The 23,989-nt window shown below is 35.4% G+C and overlaps 3 protein-coding genes and 2 pseudogenes across 4 annotated transcripts; 3 read left to right on the forward strand and 2 right to left on the reverse strand.

Moving 5' to 3' along the window:
* The first annotated feature begins 4,545 nt into the window (after positions 1 to 4,545).
* Positions 4,546 to 6,679, forward strand: LOC110422058 (uncharacterized). Of its 2 annotated transcripts, XM_021435823.1 has the most exons (3): positions 4,546 to 4,751; positions 5,811 to 6,164; positions 6,528 to 6,679. In XM_021435823.1, exons 1-2 carry the CDS (start codon positions 4,629 to 4,631, stop codon positions 6,159 to 6,161), a joined length of 474 nt encoding a protein of 157 aa, XP_021291498.1. In that variant the 5' UTR covers positions 4,546 to 4,628; the 3' UTR covers positions 6,162 to 6,164; positions 6,528 to 6,679. The 2 variants fall into 2 exon arrangements, with proteins under 2 accessions (XP_021291498.1, XP_021291497.1); XM_021435822.1 differs by lacking the exon at positions 6,528 to 6,679 and having other exon boundaries at positions 5,811 to 6,462.
* A 2,383-nt stretch (positions 6,680 to 9,062) lies between these two features.
* Positions 9,063 to 12,117, reverse strand: LOC110421804 (wall-associated receptor kinase-like 1 pseudogene; annotated as a pseudogene).
* A 3,435-nt stretch (positions 12,118 to 15,552) lies between these two features.
* LOC110421389 (uncharacterized) lies at positions 15,553 to 16,217 on the forward strand. The gene is made up of 2 exons (XM_021434985.1): positions 15,553 to 15,984; positions 16,143 to 16,217. The coding sequence occupies exons 1-2, from the start codon at positions 15,553 to 15,555 to the stop codon at positions 16,215 to 16,217; spliced, it is 507 nt and encodes a 168-aa protein (XP_021290660.1).
* Positions 16,218 to 20,192: 3,975 nt separating this feature from the next.
* On the forward strand, positions 20,193 to 21,411 carry LOC110421805 (putative purine permease 4). Its single transcript, XM_021435479.1, has one exon. The coding sequence runs from the start codon at positions 20,277 to 20,279 to the stop codon at positions 21,405 to 21,407; it is 1,131 nt and encodes a 376-aa protein (XP_021291154.1). The 5' UTR covers positions 20,193 to 20,276; the 3' UTR covers positions 21,408 to 21,411.
* Positions 21,412 to 22,236: 825 nt separating this feature from the next.
* Positions 22,237 to 23,038, reverse strand: LOC149526849 (wall-associated receptor kinase-like 9 pseudogene; annotated as a pseudogene).
* Positions 23,039 to 23,989: the final 951 nt, after the last annotated feature.

Consider the following 23,989-nt stretch of genomic DNA (forward strand, 5'->3'; position numbering starts at 1 on the left):
CTATATATATATATATACACACACACACACACATTAGAGAATGACTTGTGCGTTGCACACAGATCAAATATAAGATATTCATGCATATAATCTTCGTAGAGTCTATTCCTATGTGAAAAGAGTAGAAGAAGGCAAAGCTTAATTGGTCATCGAAAATGAAAAATCAAAGGCTTCGGATGAATAGTACTAGAAGAGATCATGGATAAATGTTGGAGGCAGAGAATTGGGCCAGGCCTCTTCGCTAGCAGAGATGGGAGTTATTCACCAAAAGAGAAAAGTAGTGGCCATTGAGCAACTCCAATTTTCTTAGGCTCATTATATTGGGCCCATTGCCGGTCGTACTAAACAAATTTGGTTCGACTTGAACTAGATATTGTGCCGACATCCAAAAGTTCAATTCTAGGGCATTTCACCGAGTAATTGACATTTTCTGGACAAAATGATGCAATCATGTGATAACTAACATAGCACAGCTCAAAACTTCGAACCATGAAGTTGGCAAACCACAATATCATCCCCTCCATCATCCAGAATCACCAAAAAGAACTTTTTTGTGCTTCTTTTCCTTCTCCTTTTCTTTTGATTGGAGTGATTTTTCGAAAAATTTCATCTTTTTTCCAAATCTCAAAAGATTGAAGACTTAAAACTCTCAGGTTTAAGTATTGTTTTGGAGATTAGATGAAATTAATCAGTGAAAAGTGTAAAGGCAAAAAGAAGAAGAGAAAAAAGGGCTCGAAAGAACCAAAATCCCCTCGGCCACAACTTGGTATAGGTTTCGTTTTCAAAAAAAAAAAGAGAAAAAAAGAAAAAAGAAGGGTTTTTTTTTTTTTTAAGAAAAGTAAACCAATTAAAAGGTTAAAGGAGACATAAGGAATCGAAACGTAGAATTTTTCAAACTTGATTGGCGACGGATGACAGATGACACTGACGATAGACAACGGTGGTGGTCAGATCCTAGGTAGGTCATAGAAAGAGCAAAAGGAAGAAGAAAATGGAAAGGCTTATACAACTTCTTCGAAATTTAAAAAAAAAAAAGGAGAATAAGAAAATATCACATCAATTGTCACATGATTCATTAAGAGAAATTTTCCATTAAAAATCAAGGACTCATTTTGATATAATAAAAAAGATTAGAGACTTAATTTAAAAAATGAGCATAGTTTAGGAGTTTTTTTTTTACTATTTATATCTTTATTTTGTCAAACACCTAAAAATTTTGGAGAGGTTAACAAATTGTCATGGCCATTCTAGCCCGACCTTGGCTCTAATTTTGGGTGCTGCTAAACGAGGATAAATAAACACATTAGATTAAAGAATAGAAACATCACAAAAATAGATATATCTTTATCTATCTATCTATATATAGAAAGAGAATAAAAGTCTAACAAGGCATCTGTTGAGGAAAGCAAATTGTAGAAGAGAAAATGTGAAGAGATGAAAATAGGGTCATGCATAATACATATATATGATTCAATGTATCAAGAAAAACTGTGGCACCGAAGACTGATTGTTACCAAATGATAGAAAAAGACAGAAAGAAAGGTCACTTCACCTTTTGGAATCATTGTTGGAATGATAAATACTGAGCCCCAACCATTCTGCCAAATAATGCAAAATGCGAGATAAAGGGTCATCCTCTGGTAGGGCTAGACAAACTACAATACATGTTTTAGTGGTGAACATTTTCATTGCTGTTTTCTGTTCTGACCAAACGCTATATATGCTTCCCAATGTACTGGGGTGCACTGTCAACAGAAAGCCATTCACTCAGAAAAGTGTTGGTTGGCCAATGAGGAGAGGTTGCCCGGTTCACAAGAAACTTGCAAGAATGAAATAATGGGACACGAAAACATATCGTGAGTCAATGCAGTGTTTGACACAAGTTCTACCGTTTCAGAGATTGTCTAGTATGATGAAAGTTTAGGTAATTTAAGGTTCAAATTTATCAAAAAAGGTTCAATCCCAGTAGCCCCTGGATGGGGCATTGTTTTTACTGTCACATTGTCATCAAGCTTTGGAGCAGCCTAACTGGGGTCTCTACCAGCCGACGTGGATAATGCCTGCAACAACCTGAGCACTATCCACAATGCCTTCCTTTTTCTGCTCTGACTAGTCGGCCCCCCTCTTCCTATCCAGACCAAATTAGTGAGCATTACCCTAGCTAGGCCTCTCTTGAACGCAGGAATCGTTGAATATTTTCGAATCATGGCAACCAGAAGGACGAGCGAAGTTTATGTGATCCTCTCACTGTATCATCGTCATCATAAGGTTTTACTCTATCGTCGAATAGTTGAATAATAAATAACAAATCATTTATTTTTCTCATTTCTCTTACCATAATATCCATTTTTGCTACTCATCAATGAAATCGTCAAAGAGTACTGAAGGACCCTAATCTTAAATTCCTTAATGATTTAATTATTGCTAATTAATCTCTATTTTCCTCGATCTTGTTCCTTGGAATTTCATGTTTGTAAGTTGTTATTGTAATGCCATTGAACAATATTGAACATTTTCTTTAAAACAAAAGGCTGAATCTTTATCAGAAGGTACTATACCACTACTACTACAGAGACTAACCAGTCTGGGGCCTGGGCATGGTGTGAGTAGTGAGACCTCATTGTTGTTATTGGTGATCCACTTAAACTTGTTTCAATTTTTTTGGGGGGGTTGGAATCCCACTTGAACTTTGATAATAAACAATTACAATAGAAATGATGGCGGCCACTTCCACCACTAATTATATTTGATGATGACTTTAGAGTCTTGGGTCAATATCCCATCTTTTAGAAAGTGATAAACAGAGGCATCCTTCCATGGGCCTGCACTTTAATCTCCAGGTTTGACAAGTCGTAATTCCAAGCAGATTCTCCGGGTGCCTTTTGCTTTCCCCCTCTCACCAAGCTATGTGCGATTTCCAATAACGCTTTGATGCTCGATCCCCAAACTCGAGGGACAGGTTTCCTTTCCTCTCCAACCGACATGCCTTGCCCTTTTGGCAATTTACAATTTACACAGATAAAAATTATATTTGACTGAACTCGAGTAGATCTGTCAAAGATGAAAGATGATCATAACTTATAATAAAATCTAACTCTTTCAAACATATGGCAAGTTTAAATGGATTGGGGGGCGCTAAGGTTGCTTCAAGTATGCAAGTCTTTTGAAATTTGTTCCCCCCTAGCTCGTCCTCTTAGAATGATTGTTTTGACCTTAATTAATGAATTTGGACTCTACAATTGGTTGATAGAAAAACTTTTTACACTACATGAAGCATCAACTTTGATTTTAACCTTATATTGAGCCAAACTTATAACACAACTAGTGTTTTCAAATGGCCGCGGAAGAGAGGGTCAATATGTGTGGCTCATGGCTTCCTTGTCAAACAACTGGTCAATGTATATTTGCTTCTCTGTCACTAGAGGGTGCTGACATATGATGCACATGACCCAAAACAAAATTGAAATGATGGTGAATTGCCTAGCATATACGGCGTAGCGATATGTGTCTTTCAGGCAAACAATTTGTGATCACCACATGGTGGCAAGAAAACAGAAAGCAACAAACATAGCTTCTCTGGATTCTGTTTTTGCCCATAGAGTTCGTAATGAAGATGAGGTTGAACAATACTTGTGAACAACCTTTCTCTCTCTCTCTCCGTTCCTTCTCCCAATTGTATCCATCTCCATCGTGCATGTAGCAATGGGATAGGAAGAGTACAATATATAGTTTAAGGTTGGTTTGATGTTGCCATTCATTGTAAGTAATTGAAAATTAATAAATGAAATCTCATCTACTTACAAATGGCAATCAAAACCTGTCTTTTTTTTTTGTTTAGTTGGAAACTTGAGGGTTGTGCAATTGAGCTTCAAATTGCATTTCTACTATTGGTATGGGATCAAATTCATTTTCTTGGCTTCCTTCTTTCACATAAATAGTATTATTGTCTTCTTTTTATATATAGATATAGATAATAAAAACATTATATAGTTGTATCAAATATTTAGATTTGTAAGTATTATTAACTCATAGCATACCGACACTAGCCATCAAATTAAAAATATATCTTTTTTTTTAATTGAAATTTCCATGAGTGGTATAGATTTTCTGGTCCCTGTAATTCTTTTCTCGACGAGTATAAATGCTTTTCTTTTCTTATGTCATCTAAAGCTAGCAAACTTTATATAACCCAAATTTATATTTACAAGCTTAATATTGTATTATATACTATTATTTTCTTTTTTCAAAGAAATGATAAAAAAAACGTGAGTACGCAATTAAAGAATTTTCCCACAAAAGGTACAACTCGGATTTTGCCTCCTAAAGAACACAGAAGTGGTCCCTTCAAATCCCAAGGCCACCAGGAACATGGCCTAGAGCCACTGAACTGCCACGCGCCCGTCATCAAATGGCAAAGTGGTCCTACCTGACCGGCAATACCCAGTAGTCCATCAGTCTGCCTTCACAAATTTCCCTGTTTTGCAGAGGCATGCGAGTGTTAATAAAACGATAGGTTTTTTTTATTTCCTTTGTGGCTTTGCCTTAGTCTACCCTGGGTGTAATCTTGCAATTCTTCGTTTCGTTTTTGACACTTACGAAGCCCTGTTTGATCCTTGGGGAAACGAAAAATGACAGGCGTCCTGGAGAAAGAAGGGGTTACCCTGGAAGAGCTCAAGGAGAAAATGGCTGAGTTTGCGAGGGAAAGAGACTGGGATCAGTTTCACAGCCCTAGGAATCTCCTGCTGGCCCTGGTACAAAACTTAATAACGCTTCTAAGTTTTTATAAAACCCTAAAACATTTTTTTATATCTCCTAAACCCATTTGAATTTCTCAATTACCCATTATACCCCATGTTAAGTTTATCTGCTAAATGGTTTACTTCTTGTCTTTCCCTTTTTTTTATTGGTTCACTCTTCTGCCTGCATCTATTATTTGTTTAAGTTGACTTTTGGCTGGTTTTGTTAAGACTTTTTGGCCCATGTCCGTTTTTTATTTTTGTTTTGATTTGTTCTTTTTCGGTGAAAATGCCTTTGCGTTGTATTATGATAGACAAAGTAATGAACAGTTTTTCTTATGTATTTTACGACAGAGATTCAAGGGAATTGAGAGAAAACAATAAGAAAGTAACATTGGTCTTCCTTTGATCAGCCGTCTAAGGCTTTTTGTAGCTGCTAACAGTTGGTAATTATTCAGTTCTTTTGCCCAAATCGACTTCTTTATGTCATGAGGAGTCTCTGGCAGTTGGTTTTAGACTTGCAATGGCATGCCGGTTTTGTGGCTAATAAGATTACTCCTTATCTTTCAATAAAAAAAAAGAATGGACCGGTAGAATTGATTCCTTATCCACTTGTTAAGAATAGAGTCCCACTCAAAATTGGATTTTTTAATATTGTTTTCCTGAAAACCCATTCTGGAATTTTTGGTCTTTGCCCCTTGTTTGGATTCTGTGAGATTCACTGCCATTCCATCAACTGTACAATCAAGAAATGTCATGACAGTAATGATAACAGTACCACAAGTACCATTGCTTGATGATCTCTTGTCTGCTCCTTCCATATGTTTGAATCACTGTTGCAAGTAAGTGAAAGACAGGAGTGATGGAAATCACTTCTAGGCCACAAAAATCATAAGTGAATACGAAAAAAAGAATCTTGTACTGGTTGTTTCATATGATGTAACTCATGTCAAGACCCCACATTTTCCCTCATTACCCGCAAGGGCACAATCCTGGTTCCTTGCTCCTTTGTCAGTCCCGTTGTTTCGCTTCTTCAGCATTCTCTACTCTTTACTTTGTATGAACATATTTCAGGTAGGAGAAGTGGGAGAACTGTCTGAGATATTTCAGTGGAAAGGAGAGGTGCCAAGAGGACTCCCTGATTGGAAAGATGAAGAGAAACAACACCTGGGTGAGGAGCTATCAGATGTGTTGCTATACCTTGTTAGGCTTTCTGATATATGTGGGGTTGATCTTGGTAAAGCTGCTTTGAGAAAGCTGAAGATCAATGCCATTAAATACCCAGTCAAGCTTTGCAAAGGGTCTTCCAAAAAGCACACCCATATGAATGTGGATAAGAACAATTTTAATGGTGATAGTGGTAGTGCTGCTGCTACTAAGGGCATGACAAGTGACAGCAAAAGTAGTAGCGATGCTGATGTTTGAAATGTGGGTGTGAATATATTATGTCCGCTAGACTAAACTGGACTGCTTGGATTTTTAGCCATTTGTTTTTCTCATGTTATTTGTATAATTAATCTCATCTCATATATAGGGCCTTTCTAAGCAGCCTATACTATATTATAATGGCTTTACACTTCTGTACTGTTGGTCCCTCTCTCTCTCAGGGGTGATTCGGTGGGACCAAGGGTGCATAGTTTTAGTAGCATGTGTGTGTTGTTTTAGTATTATTTTTTGTGTGAGAAGAATCTGGGGTGGTATGCCACGCTGCCTGGAGTTAATAGTATAATAGCGTATCAGAGATTTTATGACTGTGGTCACTGTGTTGTACTGAAGTGTGTCATTCTGCAGGGCCAGGGAGATGTCAACATTTTTTTTAATGTTTCCCTGAGAGAGGGCGTCCATGACCATGATGGGTATGGTTTCCTTTGGACATTTGCCTAGATAGGAGGGAGGTATGATTCGTCAAGTTTACTGTTCTTTCGTTCTGCTTAAAGGGTATGACCGAGCAATGTTGATATAATGCCAGGTTCCTACTTGGCTCGATTAATTAACTCAAAGAACTCGAGCTTGAGTGGATTAAATAACAGAGCAAGCGAGGCTGGACCTCGGTTAAGTTTTATTTTATATATATATATATATATATATATCAATTTGGTCAGAAGATGTAATAGACTTACTTGAACTGAATAGGATTTATATTTGAGTTTGAACAGAACATGTAAATAAATATTCTATTCTATTCATATGTAAAAGTCGAAAGATTAATTACACCCGAACTAACCACGCGAAACAGAAGGCCCAAAGGCATCCGCTTCAGGCAAAGGTACCAACTCAGTTGGCGGAATATCTAAACATATGATCCAATCAGATGCTAATGTTTAAAGATTTCACTGTTTTATAATAATTCTTCATTGGGCTTAGATCTAGGGTATACAAATGTAGGAAAACGGGCATTTGTCAAGTCTGAATTTAGTCCGAAAATTGACCTTAAAATTTGTAAAAGATTATAGTCGTTGCCATTAAGCAAAGCAAAGAAACAAATTAATAAGGACAAAAGCCTAGAAAGCTTAAAGATGAAATTTAACGATGATGAGAGTGAAATTAGCTGAATGGACTGATATTTCGGTGCGGTGAAAAGATTTGCACCCATGGGTGAAGTTTGTCAATCCATTGAATCTCTTGTTTAGTCAATCGAATATTTTATTTTATTTTTAATTGAGAAAAAAGAAATTTGATACGTAAGAGATTATATATCAATTAATAAATTAAATACTTAAATACGGATATCGTATTAGTATTGACAATGCTAAGTTTGTCAATAAACTTCCATTGCCAGAGTAAATTAGAAAGAATTAACAGCAGATGCAAAGGGAAAGAAAGGAAAAAAAACAAAAAACAAAAGAGTTAGTGTTACTTCGATCTACGGATCTTATATTTCTCCACATTATTATTTTTATTATATATTTTCATTTTTATTTGTTTTTCTGTTATTGTGTTATAGTTTGTTTCTAATTGAACCATCTACATTAAATTAGAATTCATTAACGTATCCTTTGTCTTGCAATTCCAAGATTCTGTCCACAACCTAATATTATCAACAGATTCATGTCCTTCTATTTCTATCGTTCTTACCCAAAACAAAAGTCTCATTTTAACCAAGTAAACAACTCTCAAACTTTTTCACTATAAACTGTCTCATTACAATAAGTCATAAAGACCACAATGCCACACCACTATTTCCTTTGAGAGGCCCCCAACCGAAAACAATTATCCCAAGATTTAGTGAATGATTCCATTTCCACTGAATTGGAAATATAACCCAATTTAAACCCCACCAACGAAACACATAGAACCAAGTTACGTTGTCCAAAAACAAGTGACATGAAATCAAAATATATGAACACATTCCTCCACTAGACCACACCAAACACAAGCATTGGCCATTCTCAAAGTGTACCCAACGGGATCTCAAGAAGCTTTTGGTGGATATGCAGTTTAAAATAACGTATGATTATGTTATTATGTTAAATCAACATGCCACGTCATCATCAATTATGATATATTATCATACTACATTAGTGTCATGTGATATAAAATGATAAATAGTATTTTGATTAAGTTAATTATTAGTTATAAAGATTTATTTGATTTAAAATAAAATTACAATGACTTATTAAATTTTTCAGAATAATTTAAATATATTTTTTGCATAGTGTTCCCTAATTTATTTTAAATGTCACTATAGTTAATCCAGGCATAAATATATTATCTGACAAACAAATGTAAGATAAATTAACAGTGCTCTAGCCGCCCGAGAGTACGCAAATAGTAAGATAAATGAAACTGGAATAAGGCATGAGAGTTTGCTAATGTATTAGTGCGCAAATAGTGAGAAATTGAATGTCATTTATGGCTTTCTCTGGCATAACTTTATGTTTTCTTCTAATTGCAGGAAGCCTGCATTAATGGTTGTCACTACAAGTCCATCTATTGTCTTACCTATAACACTGACTATCAGAATCCATAAATTCAATGTAGCATATTGATTCCCCTTAAGTTGTTTCTCCATTCCCATTCCAGACATGGGGCCTTAATCTATCCCCATTCGTTCATTTAATTTAAATTTTATACGCGAATATTCTAATCACTGCCAACACTCGTCTCTCTGGTTTGCCTTTTAGGGTCTCATGGTGCTAATCATTATGCCATGAATGTAAGCAGAAACAATTAACTTTTTTGTGTTTTTATTACCATAACAATTTAATACCTAAGGCCTTATTTCATGATTTATTTAGAAAAAGGATGACCACAACTAAACATGAAGATACATTACACTAAGTACGCACCAAAGGAAGATTGTTTAGTGAGGGTTGGAAACTGGGACTATGCATCGGATGGTAAAGTTACACTAGTATTAGTTACAACTGACCTAGTCGAACAAGGAGTCACAGCGCAAGGTTGGATCGTATCAGCTATATCAGAATCTTCATCATCACTTTTTCGAATAACATTAGCTTCTCCTGACGCTCTAATCCGCTCCAGGTCCATCGCAACTTGTTTCATTGTAGGCCTTGTCTGTCCCTTAAGGTTCAAGCATCTTTTTGCTAACTTAGCAACGGCTATAATCTCTTCTTGTGTACCATCATCCATTACATGAGGATCAAGAACATCAAACAATGACTTCTCATTCATTGAAAGTAGAAAAAGGGCTACCAAGCTTCTCGCTTCCTCTGATTGTGTGGAAGAGATAGGTTTTTGTCCCGTTAAAAGTTCAATCAGAACAACTCCAAAACTATGAACATTGCTTTTCTTTGTAAATTGACATGATAAAAAATGCTTTGGATCCAAATATCGGCAAGTTCCTTGAACTCGAGTGGTTAGATGAGTTTGCACAATTGCAATTGATCTGGCAGCTTTGCTTTATATTTATCATCCAAAAGTATGTTGTTACACTTTATATCTCGATGATAAATAGGGATAGAAGCAGAGAAATGCAAATAAGATAAAGCATTCGCTATTTTTGTTGCAATACGTAAATGCATTTTTCTTGTCAGTGGGAACTCTTCATTTTTATCGTGTATGAGTTGAGAGAGTGTTCCATTTGAAACGAACTCATGCACTAACAAAGGGACTTTTGCTTCCAAGCAACATCCTAAAAGCTTAACTACATTTCTATGGTTAATTTGTGATAAAATTATCACCTCATTAATGAATTGTTAAACCATCATTTCATCTAGTATCTTTTGATCCTCCATCATTTTAGACTTCTTAATAGCAACAATGCTTCCATCCGTTAACATTCGTTTATATATAATTCCTTGGCCTCCTTGACCAGGGATTCGATTCTCGTTATAATACTCCGTAGCCTTTTCCCAATTCCTTTGAGGTGAACAATTTTATTTTGTCAACATTACCTTCATTGCTGGACAATTGCCGTTGCAGTAGTAAACCTCCATTCCTTTTAAAGTACTTTTGCTTAAGCTTGATACTTTTTCTTCTTTTCACTACTTTGTACATACTCCATGTGCCAAGCAGTACAAACAGTGTCCCAATACTTGTGCTACAACCTGTACAACGCAAAGATATATACATATAAAAGGTGAAATTGAAAACATTAATTTCAAACAAGAATTAAAAACTATAAATATATTTCAACAATGGTGCATGTTTTCAATCTGAAAGAGAATTTAATACACACCTATAATGATCGCCCTAGCCTGAGTCTTTTGGCTCGCACGTATGTTCGGTGTAGTTGTATTGATATCCAGGAGGGCATGGCACACAAGACTTGCCAGGAGCATTCACGCAAAGCATATGACAGTACTTATATTTATAATACTTATTATATTCAGGATACGGACATTTTTTTGGTTCTGTCATATATGAAATTAATGAATAAAATAAAGTTATTTTCAAATAAAAATATATTAAGTAAGAAATAATATCCTGGCTGCATGAGACCTCTTAACCTTCATTCAACGTACACGGCGCAACTTTTGGTGTGCCCCATTGCAGTTTTGTAGAAAAGTTTTTCTTGCTGCTTAACTTAACGCGGTGTGAATATATTAATGAAATGTTATCAGTCAAGAAAGCAGATCCGCATGATCTATTGCTGCCATTACTAGGATAAATCTCTGTCATGTTTGCAACAAAAGAACTGAGACCCTGAGGAACACTCGTAAATCAGGCACCGTAGGAAGACACAATATTGCTACAACCTGATTGCAGACAGCCACCAATAAGATGAGTTTGACTGTGAAGAATATAGTAGCCAAACTGCCGCAACCTACAGATGCGAAATAATTGTCGATTGAGAAGGAAAATGGGCTACCTGTTAGGTTGACACTAACCCCATTATTATGTATATCCTGGCATTGGATATGTGTTACAGGGTTTGTTCACTTGAACGCTTCCTTAGGTAAATGAAGAAGAGAGTAGTTCCAGACCGATGCTGCTTAAGAAAGGGCTTTTCCCATCGGTGGTTTCGATGCAAGTTACTTTGGACCACTCATTCACTGTACAATCAGACTTCCTATCAGATACTGCTTTAAATTCTTTGCATCGTGTGTCTGCTTATCAAAAAAAATAAATTGCACCAAGTTAATACCAAGGAAAACAAATTCACAAATATTTCTTTTTTGGGTAGTTTAAAAAAAAATGAAAGTCCTCGAAAACAAGAAACAAAAAACAAAGACATTGTCAAAGATTGCTATTTAATAGTGATAGTGACTAGATACATGTTGACCTCCCAAGTTGCATTTCACAGTATCCCACTCGAGCACTGCAGGAACATGCGTCGTACTAATGTTTACGTCACCATCAAGGAGAAGCCCCGGATCTGGATCTAACATGCCCCTGAAAACAAGAAAACAGATGATCTGCATCTCTGCTGTCCTTATGATCGGGACACATCTCTGATATGGTTGCTGTATAGGATTTCAGATTTTCAAGAATTGAGGCGTGGCAGCTAGATTAGAAGACACGTCACCACATCTTGGCTGCAGACAGCCACCAATACGATAAGTTTGGTTACGAAAAATAGTAGCCAAATTGCCGCAACTTAGAGACCAGAACAAATTGTATCTACTTGAGAAGGAAAATGGACTGTCTGTTCGGTTGACACTAGCAGCGGTGCCATTATTATCTTTATTGCCGCGGTTGACATAACTTACTGGACTATTGACGACGACGATTCTCGAGGACAAAAACAGAAGCTCCAGATTGATGCGACTGATGAAAGGCTTTAGCTCACTAGCAATTTTTTTGCAAGTTGCTCTAAACCACGTATTCGCATAACAGCCGGCTTTTATTCCAAATGGATATGAAATATTAACATCCACACATTTTCCGCACAACCAAGCTCGCCTGGTTCTTGCTATGCTGCTGCTTGTGTTAGCCATAGTAGGAAGATGAAGTAATACACCGAGTGAACACCCATTCGCTGTTTCTCCCTTGTCCCATTAATTTGTTTGTGTAAAGGAGTTCTTGTGAGAAGGAGAGTTGAACCATACATTATATATAAGTAAAAAGGACAGATAAATATTGGAGCAATCCTTTAACTACTAAATGTTATTGCAAGTGAAAGAGAATAGATGTAGTAAAATAATATTTGATAATATGTTACTAACTTTTAAATGAATCGTGAAAACTTTATATATAGAGTTAGAAGAAGAGTTATTCAAGGATATGATTTAATTCATAAAATAAAGATTAATTAGATGGGTAAAAAGTTTCAAAGAAATTTCTTAGCTCTTGCGCTCCCCTTTTCCACTTTCGGTAAACATTGTTTATTGAAAGAAACAGTGCCAATCAAGCTGGAAAGCGAGCCATATATTCGAAAATTTTAACAGCGGAAAGTCGATAGTTAATTGCATGCATATGCTCGTTGATGAAGTATTCAGCCCCCAAAGTTGAATAATTACAAGGAATGTTGCTTGCCCGTTTACAATGTGTTTGGTAAACGAAGGAAGGATTATGGAGTTACGAGAGAACCGAAGAGAAAATGGCAAATGACATAACACAAGGCTGAAACAGGCAAAGGTACTGTTGACATTGCAACGAGTCCTATCTATTCTTTTAAAAGGTAAATATATAAATATATATAATACGTAAATTTAAATCCATCAGTAACGAGTATCATTACTACACAATTTTGATTTAGGATTACATATTTTTTAAAATTTATTATTATAAATATTTTAATAATATAGTTTTATATTTTTTAGGGCTAAGACTACAATTCTAATATTGCTGCTAAATGTAAAAAGAATGTAACTAAAAATTTAAAACTGAAATTAAAAATTTAAATAATTACATTTTTAAAATTTTACTACATAAAAAAATATAATCTAAAAAATGTGATTAAAATCAAAATTTGTTATCGTTTGTCGAGAAGAACTTTTTTGTTTGTCTCTCTTCACCATTTTCATGGGGTAGGGATTGGACAAAGGAACGTTAAAATAATTTTAAAAAAAAAACAACGAATACCATTAAGAACATTTTAATGAAATGTGGAATTTTAAACAACCTAATTGCCGACAAGAAAATGTTTTTTCACGAGACTTATTTGGACCAAAAAAGACAAAGATTGGCTCACTGCTCACTGCTTTTGGCCTCGTTTATTGCCAGCATATCTCCAAAGCCATTTGCTTTGGTATCAGGCAGTTTTAATTTTCTTAAGATAAATTAATTCAAGGAATTAGTTTTTTAATGAATTCGTTGATGATTTTAATCTTTAGCCGTATTTATACATATAGAAACAAACTTGCATTTTTTCCTCAAGCTCCAAATGGTAAATATGGCAAGAAATTTGTTTCATACACTCACAGTGCATTACAAGAAACTTGAAAGGTTCTAAATGATGTAAAAATTAAGCTAACATCCCCAGATTAATCCACTGCCAAGTTTTTTTTTTCTTTCAAAATTTTTAACATTTCATACAACAAATGTTAGTTCTAAGTTAATAGTTAAATTGAGGAAAAGAGTCTCTTTATATAAATTAAAAATTTAAAAACAAAACTAAATATGATTTTAGTTTAAAATTGTATGAACGAATTAAGTCAAATTTTAAAAATCAATAAAAGGGAAACAGTTAATTAAAATTAATATTTATAAATGATATTTGATTAATAGTTGTTTCGAAGGTGAACATTGTCAAAATTTACACACAAAAAAATCTATTTAACCTCTAACTGGGAAAAGAAAGACAAAGAAAAATCTCAAAGTTCAATTAATATCCCTTGTTAAAATTAAGAAAATAGAAAAGAAAACTAGTCATATCGACCAGTCTTTTCTTATACATGTTTAAATGTTTTATAATATAACCTATTAACGTGAGGAAAATGCCAATTTCTTCCTAATTTTCCAAATTTCTTCAGCTTCCTTTTTGATTGTTGCTTTGTAGTTGATGAAGTCACCGCCCGTGAAAGAGATCTGTTTGCAGTCGATTTCCTCCACTAAAGCTGACACCCGAGGGTTCTTGTTGGACTAATATGGGGTCGTACGGTGTAAGAATTTGTTGTTGATTGAGCATTGATTTGAGAAAATGTGCATACTTGATCAGAAATTGTGTTTGCAAATACTCCGAGGTTTAGTTTGCTCCTCTCTCTGTTCATGTTCACTGAGATTTTATATCTCACTAGTAAATTCTTTTGTTTTCAAATTAGTGGATCATGGGTTGCCATCTTTGGATACAGTCCTCTCCCCCTCCCACTAGGTAGGTGTACGTTGAGGCTCTTAGTTGACTATGACTACCCTTCACTGGTCGAGTTTGTCGATATTTTACTTAACGTTTACATACCGTGCATTGCACAAATCTTGAAAGGTTTTAAAAGATTAAAAATAAATCTAACATCCCCAAAGTAATGCACAGCTAGCTTTTTCTCAAAACATATAGCGTTTCATACAACAACAGATGTTAGCTGGAAGCTAATTGTCAAATTGATGAAAAGAAGTTTTTCATATAAATTAAAAATTTGAAAATAAAATTAAATATAGTGTCAATTTAAAATTATATTAACAGTCGAGTCAAATTTTATAAATGATGAAAAAAAATAATAAACTTTAAAAAAGAAAAAAATGATAAATACATAAAGTTAATTAAACATAAAGCGTGAAACACGTATAACTTTACACAGAGTACATTAAGCAATTTCACAACAAATGCATGCATTTGGAAAAGATGGGTTCCTATATAGACAAGAGGAAGCATGGTGGTAAGTCTTAAGTCACATTTCAGTTTCAAGAGTCAACCACCAATTTTGTTGCCCCCAAGCCCAGTGGCTCTCTTCACAGCAAAAAGGGTGAGTATTATTATGTCAAGCACAATCTCAAGTTACAAGATTGATGAATCAAATCAAATGAAAATAATGAATTTATTGTGGTTTCGTGGAGTATAGAAATTGTTGTTAAAAGTCGGTGGCCAAAGAATTCCAAGTTCACTCCACCTGGAGGCCACCATGATCCAAAAGTCTTTCACGTATGAGAAACATTCTTTCACACCATGTTATGTTGCGAAAGAAAAGACTGACCTAATATTACTCTCTCCATCTGCATCTTTCTATCAACTTATTGATACATAGAGATTAAGGAAAAATTATTGATTTTATTACAGGTAAAGTTTAAGTAAAGCTCCTTAAGTTAAGTTCCCAATTTTCTCATTCAAATCAATCAAATAAAAATAAGTAGATTAATTAAATTTAATGAATAGATCAATAAAATGAAAAAAATTAATTAAAATTAATTTTATAAATGATATTTGATTAATAGTTGTTTCAAAGGTGAAAATTGTCAAAATTTACACACAAAAAATGCCTATTAATTTAAGCAATAACTTAAAATGATAAAGGAGCCAAGAAGACAAGCAAGAATAGGGATGGAGTGGGAGAAACTACAAAAAGGGAGTTTGAAATTCAATGTCCACGGGGCAGCGAGAGGATGTCCAAGGCCAGCGGGAGTAAGAGGTATTTTGAGAGATTCGAGTGGAGAGGTGAAGGTTATTTTCTCAAAGAGTATTGGCACAGCAGATTCTAATCTTGCTGAGATTTTGGAAATAAGGGAGGCTTTTCTTATTTTTTTAGCTTTACAGTGGAGAGAGCACCAACAGCTTATCATCGAAAGTGATTCAAGTAACGCTGTTAAGTGGACTACAGGTGTAAGTATAGCACCGTGGAAAATGAGAAAATGGCTACTTCAAATGGAGAGAATGAAAAAAGGCTTGTTTGGTTGGGAGATAAGGCATGTTTTGAGGGAGGCAAACCAAAGAGCTGACACTCTCGCGAAAGGAGTCCTACTGCAAGCAGATATTGTAAGAGTGTTTTAGCAATTTCTTGTTCCTTGTTTGTCTTGAGTTTTTTTGACCTCATGTTCTTTTTGTTTTCCTATGGGAGTGTTTGTAAGATTTTCAGCAGATTGATCTTATCTGCAACTTGGCATTTTTGCTTTGGGTTCATTTCGCTTTCACAGGTTACAGCCCTTTCTGGGGGTGTTTGCCTGCTGTTCTTGTGTTCCTTCTCACTTGCAGGGCTGGTTGTTCTTTAAGATTTGTTACTAAAATAACTCTTCCTTGCCTTTCAAAAAAAAAAATGATAAAAGGAGCAATTCATACTTGAAACATATAGCTGCATATATTCCACAACATATATACCTGTAAAATTTAAAAGAAAAATCTCAAGTCACACCTTATGCATAAAAAAGAAGAAAGACAAAGAAAAATCGTGAGTTCAATTAATATCCCTTCTTAAAATTAAGAGAATAGAAAACAAAATTGATCATTTCCACCAATCTTTTCTTATACATGATTATTTAGTAGGATAAATGTTTAAATGTTTATAATATAACCTATTAAGGTGATGAAAATGCCAATTTCTTCCTAATTTGATTGTTGCACTGTGGTTGATGAAGCCACCGCCTGAAAGAAATCCGTTTGCAATTGAGTACCTCCACTAAACTGCCTCTTTTTCCTATTTTCCTTCGTTGGACAGTTCCTCTTTTTTGTTCAACAAATTGTACTACATCAAACCCCACTTTTTTCCCTTCACTTTTAGACTTTTGTTCGCTCTGGGACTGCGGATTCCTCCCTCAATAAGATCCTGGACAGCATTTGGCCAGTTATCTTCTCCAATCAAATTAGGTCCAAATTATCGTTTGATTGGAGCACACAGATTACAACTTTAATTTGCTCCTCCATCTGTCACAGTACTGAATTTCCCTCACAATCGTCTCTTCCCCATATACATTAACATCTTCTTCATCCAATGTAAAGCTTTTATCCCCGGTTGTGTTAGTGTTGATGGTAAAAAAAAGGTTTAGATGAAACTCAGGAAATCAGAAAAATTGATTTCAAGATTGAACTTTTCAATGCATTATCTTTACGAATTATTTCGCTTCCATCACTCGATATATAAAAGGAAATAATACACAGCTTTTTCTTACACTTTCTGAGAGAAACCACTTAATACATCTAAAAGTTTATAAATTTGTTTCGTCTTAAGACCTACTTTTTGTAGCAAGTGATTTATAAGGAATTTAAATTCCTTTGATAGATTATGAGAACTTAAGTGTTTATGTTTATATTGAAAACATAATATTTCTATTGCTCTTTACTTTTTTGCTTTTGTCTTATTTGTTTTTGATGTGTTAAAATGGTTGGTAACAAGTCTTTTATATAGATTTACTAGTGTTTTTTCTCATTGACACAATGCTTTCATCAATGCATCTCTTTATCTTAAAGACAACTTTACATTTTGTAAAACACAAATATTTAGATAAAGTTATTATTTCAATAATTACTTTATGAAAAGATATACGATTTGAGTTACGATATAAAAAGATAATTTTTCATATTTAAAATTTTATTACCTTATAAAATTTCATACTATTTGAGTTATTATTTCAATAATTACCTTATAAAAAGACATAATTTATTTAAAATTAGCCCAAAAAATCCGGTTTCACCCTGTCAATCATCTTCCAAATTGTCTAGCCACATCAGCTGATGATGCCACCTCCTCAACCGGTTTCATTTTTGATTTTGTTTTGTCCAGCTTGGATTGATTGTTCCCCTGCATGTTCTTTCAAGCCTCTGCATAACATAACTTTGTAGGCTGTGCCACCCTCTGTACATATTTGCAGCTTTCATCCTCACTTTGTCCCAGTTTCGACTTTCAGACACCTTTTCCTGAAACATGTTAACACGTTTCCCTAGAAAGCGTCTCTGCAACCGTATCTAACTATGTTCACAACCACCTTGTTGTTGAGGAACCAAGCTCTATTTACTTTTGCGACCGCCACAATGGCATCTGCAGCATGTTCAAACCTCACAGCCGAACCATTTCCCACTATTAGTTTTTTATTTTTAAATAAACACATCCAAAATGTTGGGTTCCACTGGCTGATGCACCTTACCAGGTATATTATTTACAAAAACAGAGAAAGCCATTTCATGGATTTCTTTGCTGCATGAATTGGTACGATATCCCTACATAAGATATTATTTAAACGAAAGCATAAACCTTTCTCAACTCCACAATCCGATTTAATTTCCAAGCATAAAATTTACTCCCTGCCTGTGTTCACTTCGTATTAGCTATGCATGCAGCCTTAGGCTCCTATATATCCTTATTTCCTCCAAACTACATACCAACACTATCATTGTCCTAGAGGTGTTAAGCGTTTGTGCTTATTAAAATAAACAAAATGTTAAAGGAAGAAAATAACTCGATATTTATGTAATTTTATGTTCAATTAATATACAAAATGACGCTTTTTACAAAAAAAAAAACTGAAGATTAACATTTAAATATCTGCTCCTCATTCTATTGTTTCTATGGAGGTGGTTGTTTTCGGGACTACATTGCATTATTGGACTTCACCATTGACTTTAAGCCTACAACATAAATTGAGAATGAAAGTACTGGAACAAGGCAGGAGAGATTGCTAATACAGGGTCATTATTAGTACGCAGATGGTGAGAAATTGAATGTCATATGTAGCTTTCCGTGGCGTAACATTTTGTTATTTCTAATTTGAGGAAGGCTGCATTAATTGTTGCCAGTACAACTCTATCTTGTCGTGACGATAACACTAACAATGAGTCAGCATCCATAAATTCAATGTTCCACATTAATTCCTCTTAATTTGTTTCTCTATTCCCATTCCAAACCTGGGGGCTGGGGCCTTAATTCATCCTCATTTGTTAATTTAATTTAAATCTCATACATGAACATTCTAATCACTGCCAACTCTCTTCCCTCTGGTTTGCCTTCTGGGGTCTCGTGGTGTTAATCATTATGGCATAGTTGCATGAATGTAAACATGGACAATTAATGTCTTTGTTTTTAATTAGAATAAATAATTTAATACCTTAAGGACTTATTGTTTGAAATTTCCTAAAGGTTCTGTATCAGATGTGGTGGGTGTAGGACAATGGTTGGATGCCTGCAGCCTGATTAAAAAAAAAAGAATGGAATATCTATGGACAGCTTCGTTCATTTATGTTTTCCTTATTTGGCTGCAGTATGCATAACCTTGGACTGGGAAGCGTATATATGGTATATAAAGTTGAGAATGATTGATGTTAATGGAAATTAATTTTCCATTATATATAGTTCAAACGTCATCGATTACTTAGCGACTTTAACATTTTCAATTTAATTGTATTAATTAGTTTTCTGAAGATTTAATTTAATTAACTGGATTTAATATTTCAATTTTATTAATTAAAATTTATGAAAATGTAAAATGAAGAAATTTTTTTTTTTATACTGCTGGCTTGAAGGTAGTCAGGTATGACAAGGAGTCGTCGTCATTGAATCTAGGTCTCTGGGTGATTACTACATTGCTATGGTCGCATTGGCGGCTTGGCGCGTCCAAGGAATTATAGACTTTAATAATTTAGTGTATGAGAGATAAACTATTATTTATCTTTTAAGAGAAATATTCAGATCAGCTTTACTTAGCAAATGGGGGCCCCACACCAGTATCATCTTTATCTCTTTACTAGTAATTAGCGAACTACATCCTAAGCTAATGGGGGCAGACCAGATTATCTCCAGCTGGTTATTAAATAAGCAAGCAGCTTTTGGCAGTGGCCCTATCAAATCAAAACAAAGCAAAATCAGGCTAAGCTCACCTCAGACTGAACTTGAACTATTGAACACTAGCAATGACCGGCGAGCACGATACTGTGTTCACTCTACCCCTTTACGCTAGAGTCGGACTCTTTATTGTCAGTAACGCTAAAGCATGATTAATCGCCTTTTGACCCCAGAAGTTTTCATCTTTTGATGTTATATTTCAGTTCTGTGTTTCTTCTTCAATTGCCAGGCGATGAAACTTTTGGAGCTGGTCTCGTCAACCTGGCTTTAAATGCTCTTTGTCTTGTAGTACTGAAAGTGATGGCCCACTCATCTATCCTCAAACGGCACGGATTTGTTCCCTCGGTTTCATCTCCTTTACATGGAAATCTGTTCAGCAATGCCCAATACTGAAAAAAAACGCACCTAAAACATTTTGCAGCGTTACTGATCAACAGCAGCAGGAGCAACAACAATAATATATTGGATCTGATTTCATTAGTATTCTTATCGTCAGGAAACCATGAACAGCACTAATCCTAGTTCTAGCCGCAACCAGTCACATTATATTGACGAACAAGACCAAAAGGCCTTCACAAACAAGCGCTATCTGCCTCTTTTGTTTATCAATTATGCCTGCCTGTTCGTGGGTTCTTTATCCTCAAGCTTGCTCTCAAAGTACTATTTCAACCACAAAGGCTCAAGCAGATGGGTTTCAACGTGGGTTCAATCTGCAGGGTTCCCTCTCCTTGTCATCCCCATTTTCCTTCCTTATTATCTGTTCAAGTGCACTGGGAGAAAGCCCTTCACTCATTTCACTCCCAAAGTCCTAGGCTTGTCCATATTCATAGGCCTGATGCTAGGCATAAACAACCTTCTCTTCTCTTGGGGCAACTCTTACCTGCCTGTATCCACCTCTTCTCTCCTTCTCTCATCCCAATTAGTATTCAATCTCATTCTGTCTGTAATCATCGTGAAGCAAAAGATCACTTTTATGAATCTCAACTGCGTCATTCTACTGACACTTGGCTCAGCCCTCCTAGCCTTTGAGTCCAGCCATGACAAACCTCGTGGCCTGACCCGAGCCAAGTACTTCATAGGATTTACGGCGACCATAGGGGCGGGATTGCTGTTCGCCCTATATCTGCCGATCATGGAGATGATATACAAGAAGGTGTACTGCTACGCAATGGTGATGGAAATGCAGCTGGTGATGGAGATAGCGGCGACGGCGTTAGCGAGTGTGGGGATGGCGTGCGACGGGGGGTTTGCGGAGATGAGGAGGGAGAGCAGAGAGGTGTTCGACAAGGGGGAGAGGGTGTACTGGGCGGCGGTGGTATCGAACGTGGTGACTTGGCAGCTGTGCTTCATGGGGACGGCGGGGATGGTGTTCTTGACGAGTTCGTTGACAGGAGGGATATGCATGACGGCGTTGCTGGGCATGAACGTGTTGGGAGGGGTGTTGGTGTACGGGGAGGAGTTCGGTGGGGTTAAGGTTGTGTCCACTGTTATGTGTGTGTGGGGATTTTGTTCCTACGTATATGGGATGTATGTCAAGAACAAGATGACGAAGGAGTCGGATGACCTTGATGTCAAACAAATTAACACTCCTCCTCCCACCGAGATGGCTCAAATTGTAGCTTCTGGGGTTTGAATATATGTATCTGCAAAAATGGTATCAGATTCAAACTCCATTTTTATTAATCAAAAACATAATGCAAAATGTCGTTCTTGACATACTCTTTATATCTTTGATTTCCTCCATAGCCATTACGACAAGAGTTTTAGGAATTAAAGTGTCCTTTTAATTCATAAACAAACCTAACAAAAAAAAAATAAAAATGAGAAAAATACAAATGAGAAACCCAATAGAAAGAACTTTTTAATGGAATTATTCCTTGTGAAAATTAACATCCGAGACTTAAAAATTTACCAAGATCTTAAATTACAAAAGCAATTAAGAAGGAAAGACACCAGACCAGGGAAGAATTGGAATCATTCTGTCAACAATTTGACATAAAATATAACCTTTCTTCTAATCAAAGTAAAAAAATACAAATCAAAGAAAATTGACAAAAAATTATAGAAAAGAAAACAAGCAGAAAACCAGAGTTGACAAAAATACCAATAGAAACATAAGATGTTATAGATGTAACAAATATGGGTCTTAGAATTCTTCAATTTTCTTTGATTTGAATTTTTTAGAGAAGTGCTTTTGTAGATGCTATATATAATTGTAACAACCGAGAAACACTTCTCTTTTGTTCAGCATCTTTTATAGGCTAAAAACCTTAGAACATAGTACAGGTAATAATTAACAATATTAAAGTTCAACTAATACGTCAGGAAGAACGAATGAGACAAAACTAGTAGAATTCAGAAGAAGGACGACCTCAACTAATCTATGATATAATAGACAGAGTTCACACACCAATGGAAGACTGTTTAATAAGTGTTGAATCTAGGATTACCCATGTGATAAGTTACGCTAGTATTGACCTAGTCGAACAAGAAGCCATAGCCCAAGGTTCGATTTTATCGTCTATATCAGAATCATCATCGTCACTTTGTTGAATAGCATTTGCTTCTCTTGATACTCTAATTTTCTTCAGCTCCATGGCAACTTGTTTCGTTGTAGGCCTTCTCTTTCCATTAAGGTTCAGACATTACCATCGTTCAAAACCCGAGATCAAGAATATCAAATAAAGAACTCTCTTTTATTGAAAGCAAAACAAGATATCAAGCTTCTCAAGAATATAAAACAAAGAACTGTCTTTCATTGGAAGCAACAAAAGAGACCAAGCTTCTCACTTCGTCTGATTGTCTTAAGAAGATGAGTTTTTGTCCCATTATAATTCAACAAGAACAACTCCAAAACTATAAACATCATTTTTCTCTGTAAATTGACTTGATCGAAAATACTCTATATCCAATATTCAAAAGTTCCTTGTAGTGGTTAGATGAGTTTGCTCAAGTGCAATTGATCTTGGAGTTCCGAAATCTGACACTTTTGCACTATATTTATCATATGAAAGTATATTATTAAATTTTATGTCTCGATGGTAAATAAGAATAGAAGCAGTCAGATGCAGATAAGATAAAACATTCGTAATTTCAGTTACAATATGGAGACGCATTTTCTTGTCAATAGAAATTTTTCGTTTTGATCATGTAGATCATGTATGAGTCGAGAGAGTGTTCCATTTGAGACAAAGTCTTACGCTAGCAAAGAGACTTTTGTCTCCAGGCATAGTTAATTTGTGATAAAATTATCACTTCATTGATAAATTGTTAAAAACCGTAAATATATTTCAACATGGTTAGTACTTTGTACCTCTGCCATGTAGCAAGTTGTGCTGCAACCTATACAACTCAAGTGTGTATATACCACGGAGGTGGGATGTTGATGTTTTTAGGACAGATGAGGTTTTTGTGCATACAAATATGCTGGATCTGGAGACGATCAAAATAGCTCAGGAGGCATGCTCTTGTTAGCTGGAGTGGGTATGGAAGCAAGCTGCAGTAATTGAGACTGCTTCGAGTTGTTTGAGTAGGTGGGTGATGAATAAAAGGTGTCGGCCATGGAGAAGGAGGAGGACGCTAATTCCGAACAGGCGGAGGGGAAATGTCAGCTTATTTGGTGTAGGGAGTGCCAATGAAATTGAGACAAGTTGCTGGTTGATTCAATATTTGGGGTTAATATGTTCAGCATGCCTGTGGTTTTGATTACCGGAGGTTGTGTTTTTTTGGGTATTCTTGTAACTATAGTTAGAGAAAGGAATGATTTAATGCATAGGGAAGGCGGCTAGTCCGTGGTTGTCCAATGATTATCGGCGGCAGGACATAGAGCCTAAAAAACTTTATGTAAAATCAAGTATTAATGAAAATTAATCTTGGCTTATAGAAAAAGAAAGTTAATTTAACAGGTATCTATGCACAATCGCTAGGTTTTTTGGCCGGAAATGCTTGTGAATTAACTTCTTTTTAGTTACTTTGTACAAACACCATGTACCAAGCCCTAGAAACAGTGTCTCAATACTTAAGTGTCTCACTACTCGTGCTGCAACCTGTGCAATTCAAATATATATAAGGAAAAATTAAAAACATTAATTTCAAACAAATATTGAAAATCATAAATATACTTCAACATGGTTTATATTTTCAATATATCAGAAAGTGAATTTAATATGCATCTATAATGATTGCCCAATTCCTAAGCTCTTAGATCAGATATGT

The sequence above is a fragment of the Theobroma umbraticum genome, unplaced genomic scaffold, assembly GCF_002168275.2.
Source record: "Theobroma umbraticum cultivar Fairchild unplaced genomic scaffold, ASM216827v3 scaffold_130.0, whole genome shotgun sequence".
Lineage (NCBI taxonomy): Eukaryota > Viridiplantae > Streptophyta > Magnoliopsida > Malvales > Malvaceae > Theobroma > Theobroma umbraticum.

What these genes read in the sequence shown, in the direction of transcription:
- LOC110421805 (XM_021435479.1), top strand. Translation starts at nt 20,277, where the DNA reads ATGAACAGCACTAATCCTAGTTCTAGCCGCAACCAGTCACATTATATT.
- LOC110421389 (XM_021434985.1), top strand. Translation starts at nt 15,553, where the DNA reads ATGGAGTGGGAGAAACTACAAAAAGGGAGTTTGAAATTCAATGTCCAC. An exon ending in TCCTACTGCAAGCAGATATT is followed by an intron (nt 15,985 to 16,142) that starts GTAAGAGTGTTT and finishes TCGCTTTCACAG; the next exon opens with GTTACAGCCCTTTCTGGGGG.
- LOC110422058 (XM_021435823.1), top strand. Translation starts at nt 4,629, where the DNA reads ATGACAGGCGTCCTGGAGAAAGAAGGGGTTACCCTGGAAGAGCTCAAG. An exon ending in GGAATCTCCTGCTGGCCCTG is followed by an intron (nt 4,752 to 5,810) that starts GTACAAAACTTA and finishes AACATATTTCAG; the next exon opens with GTAGGAGAAGTGGGAGAACT.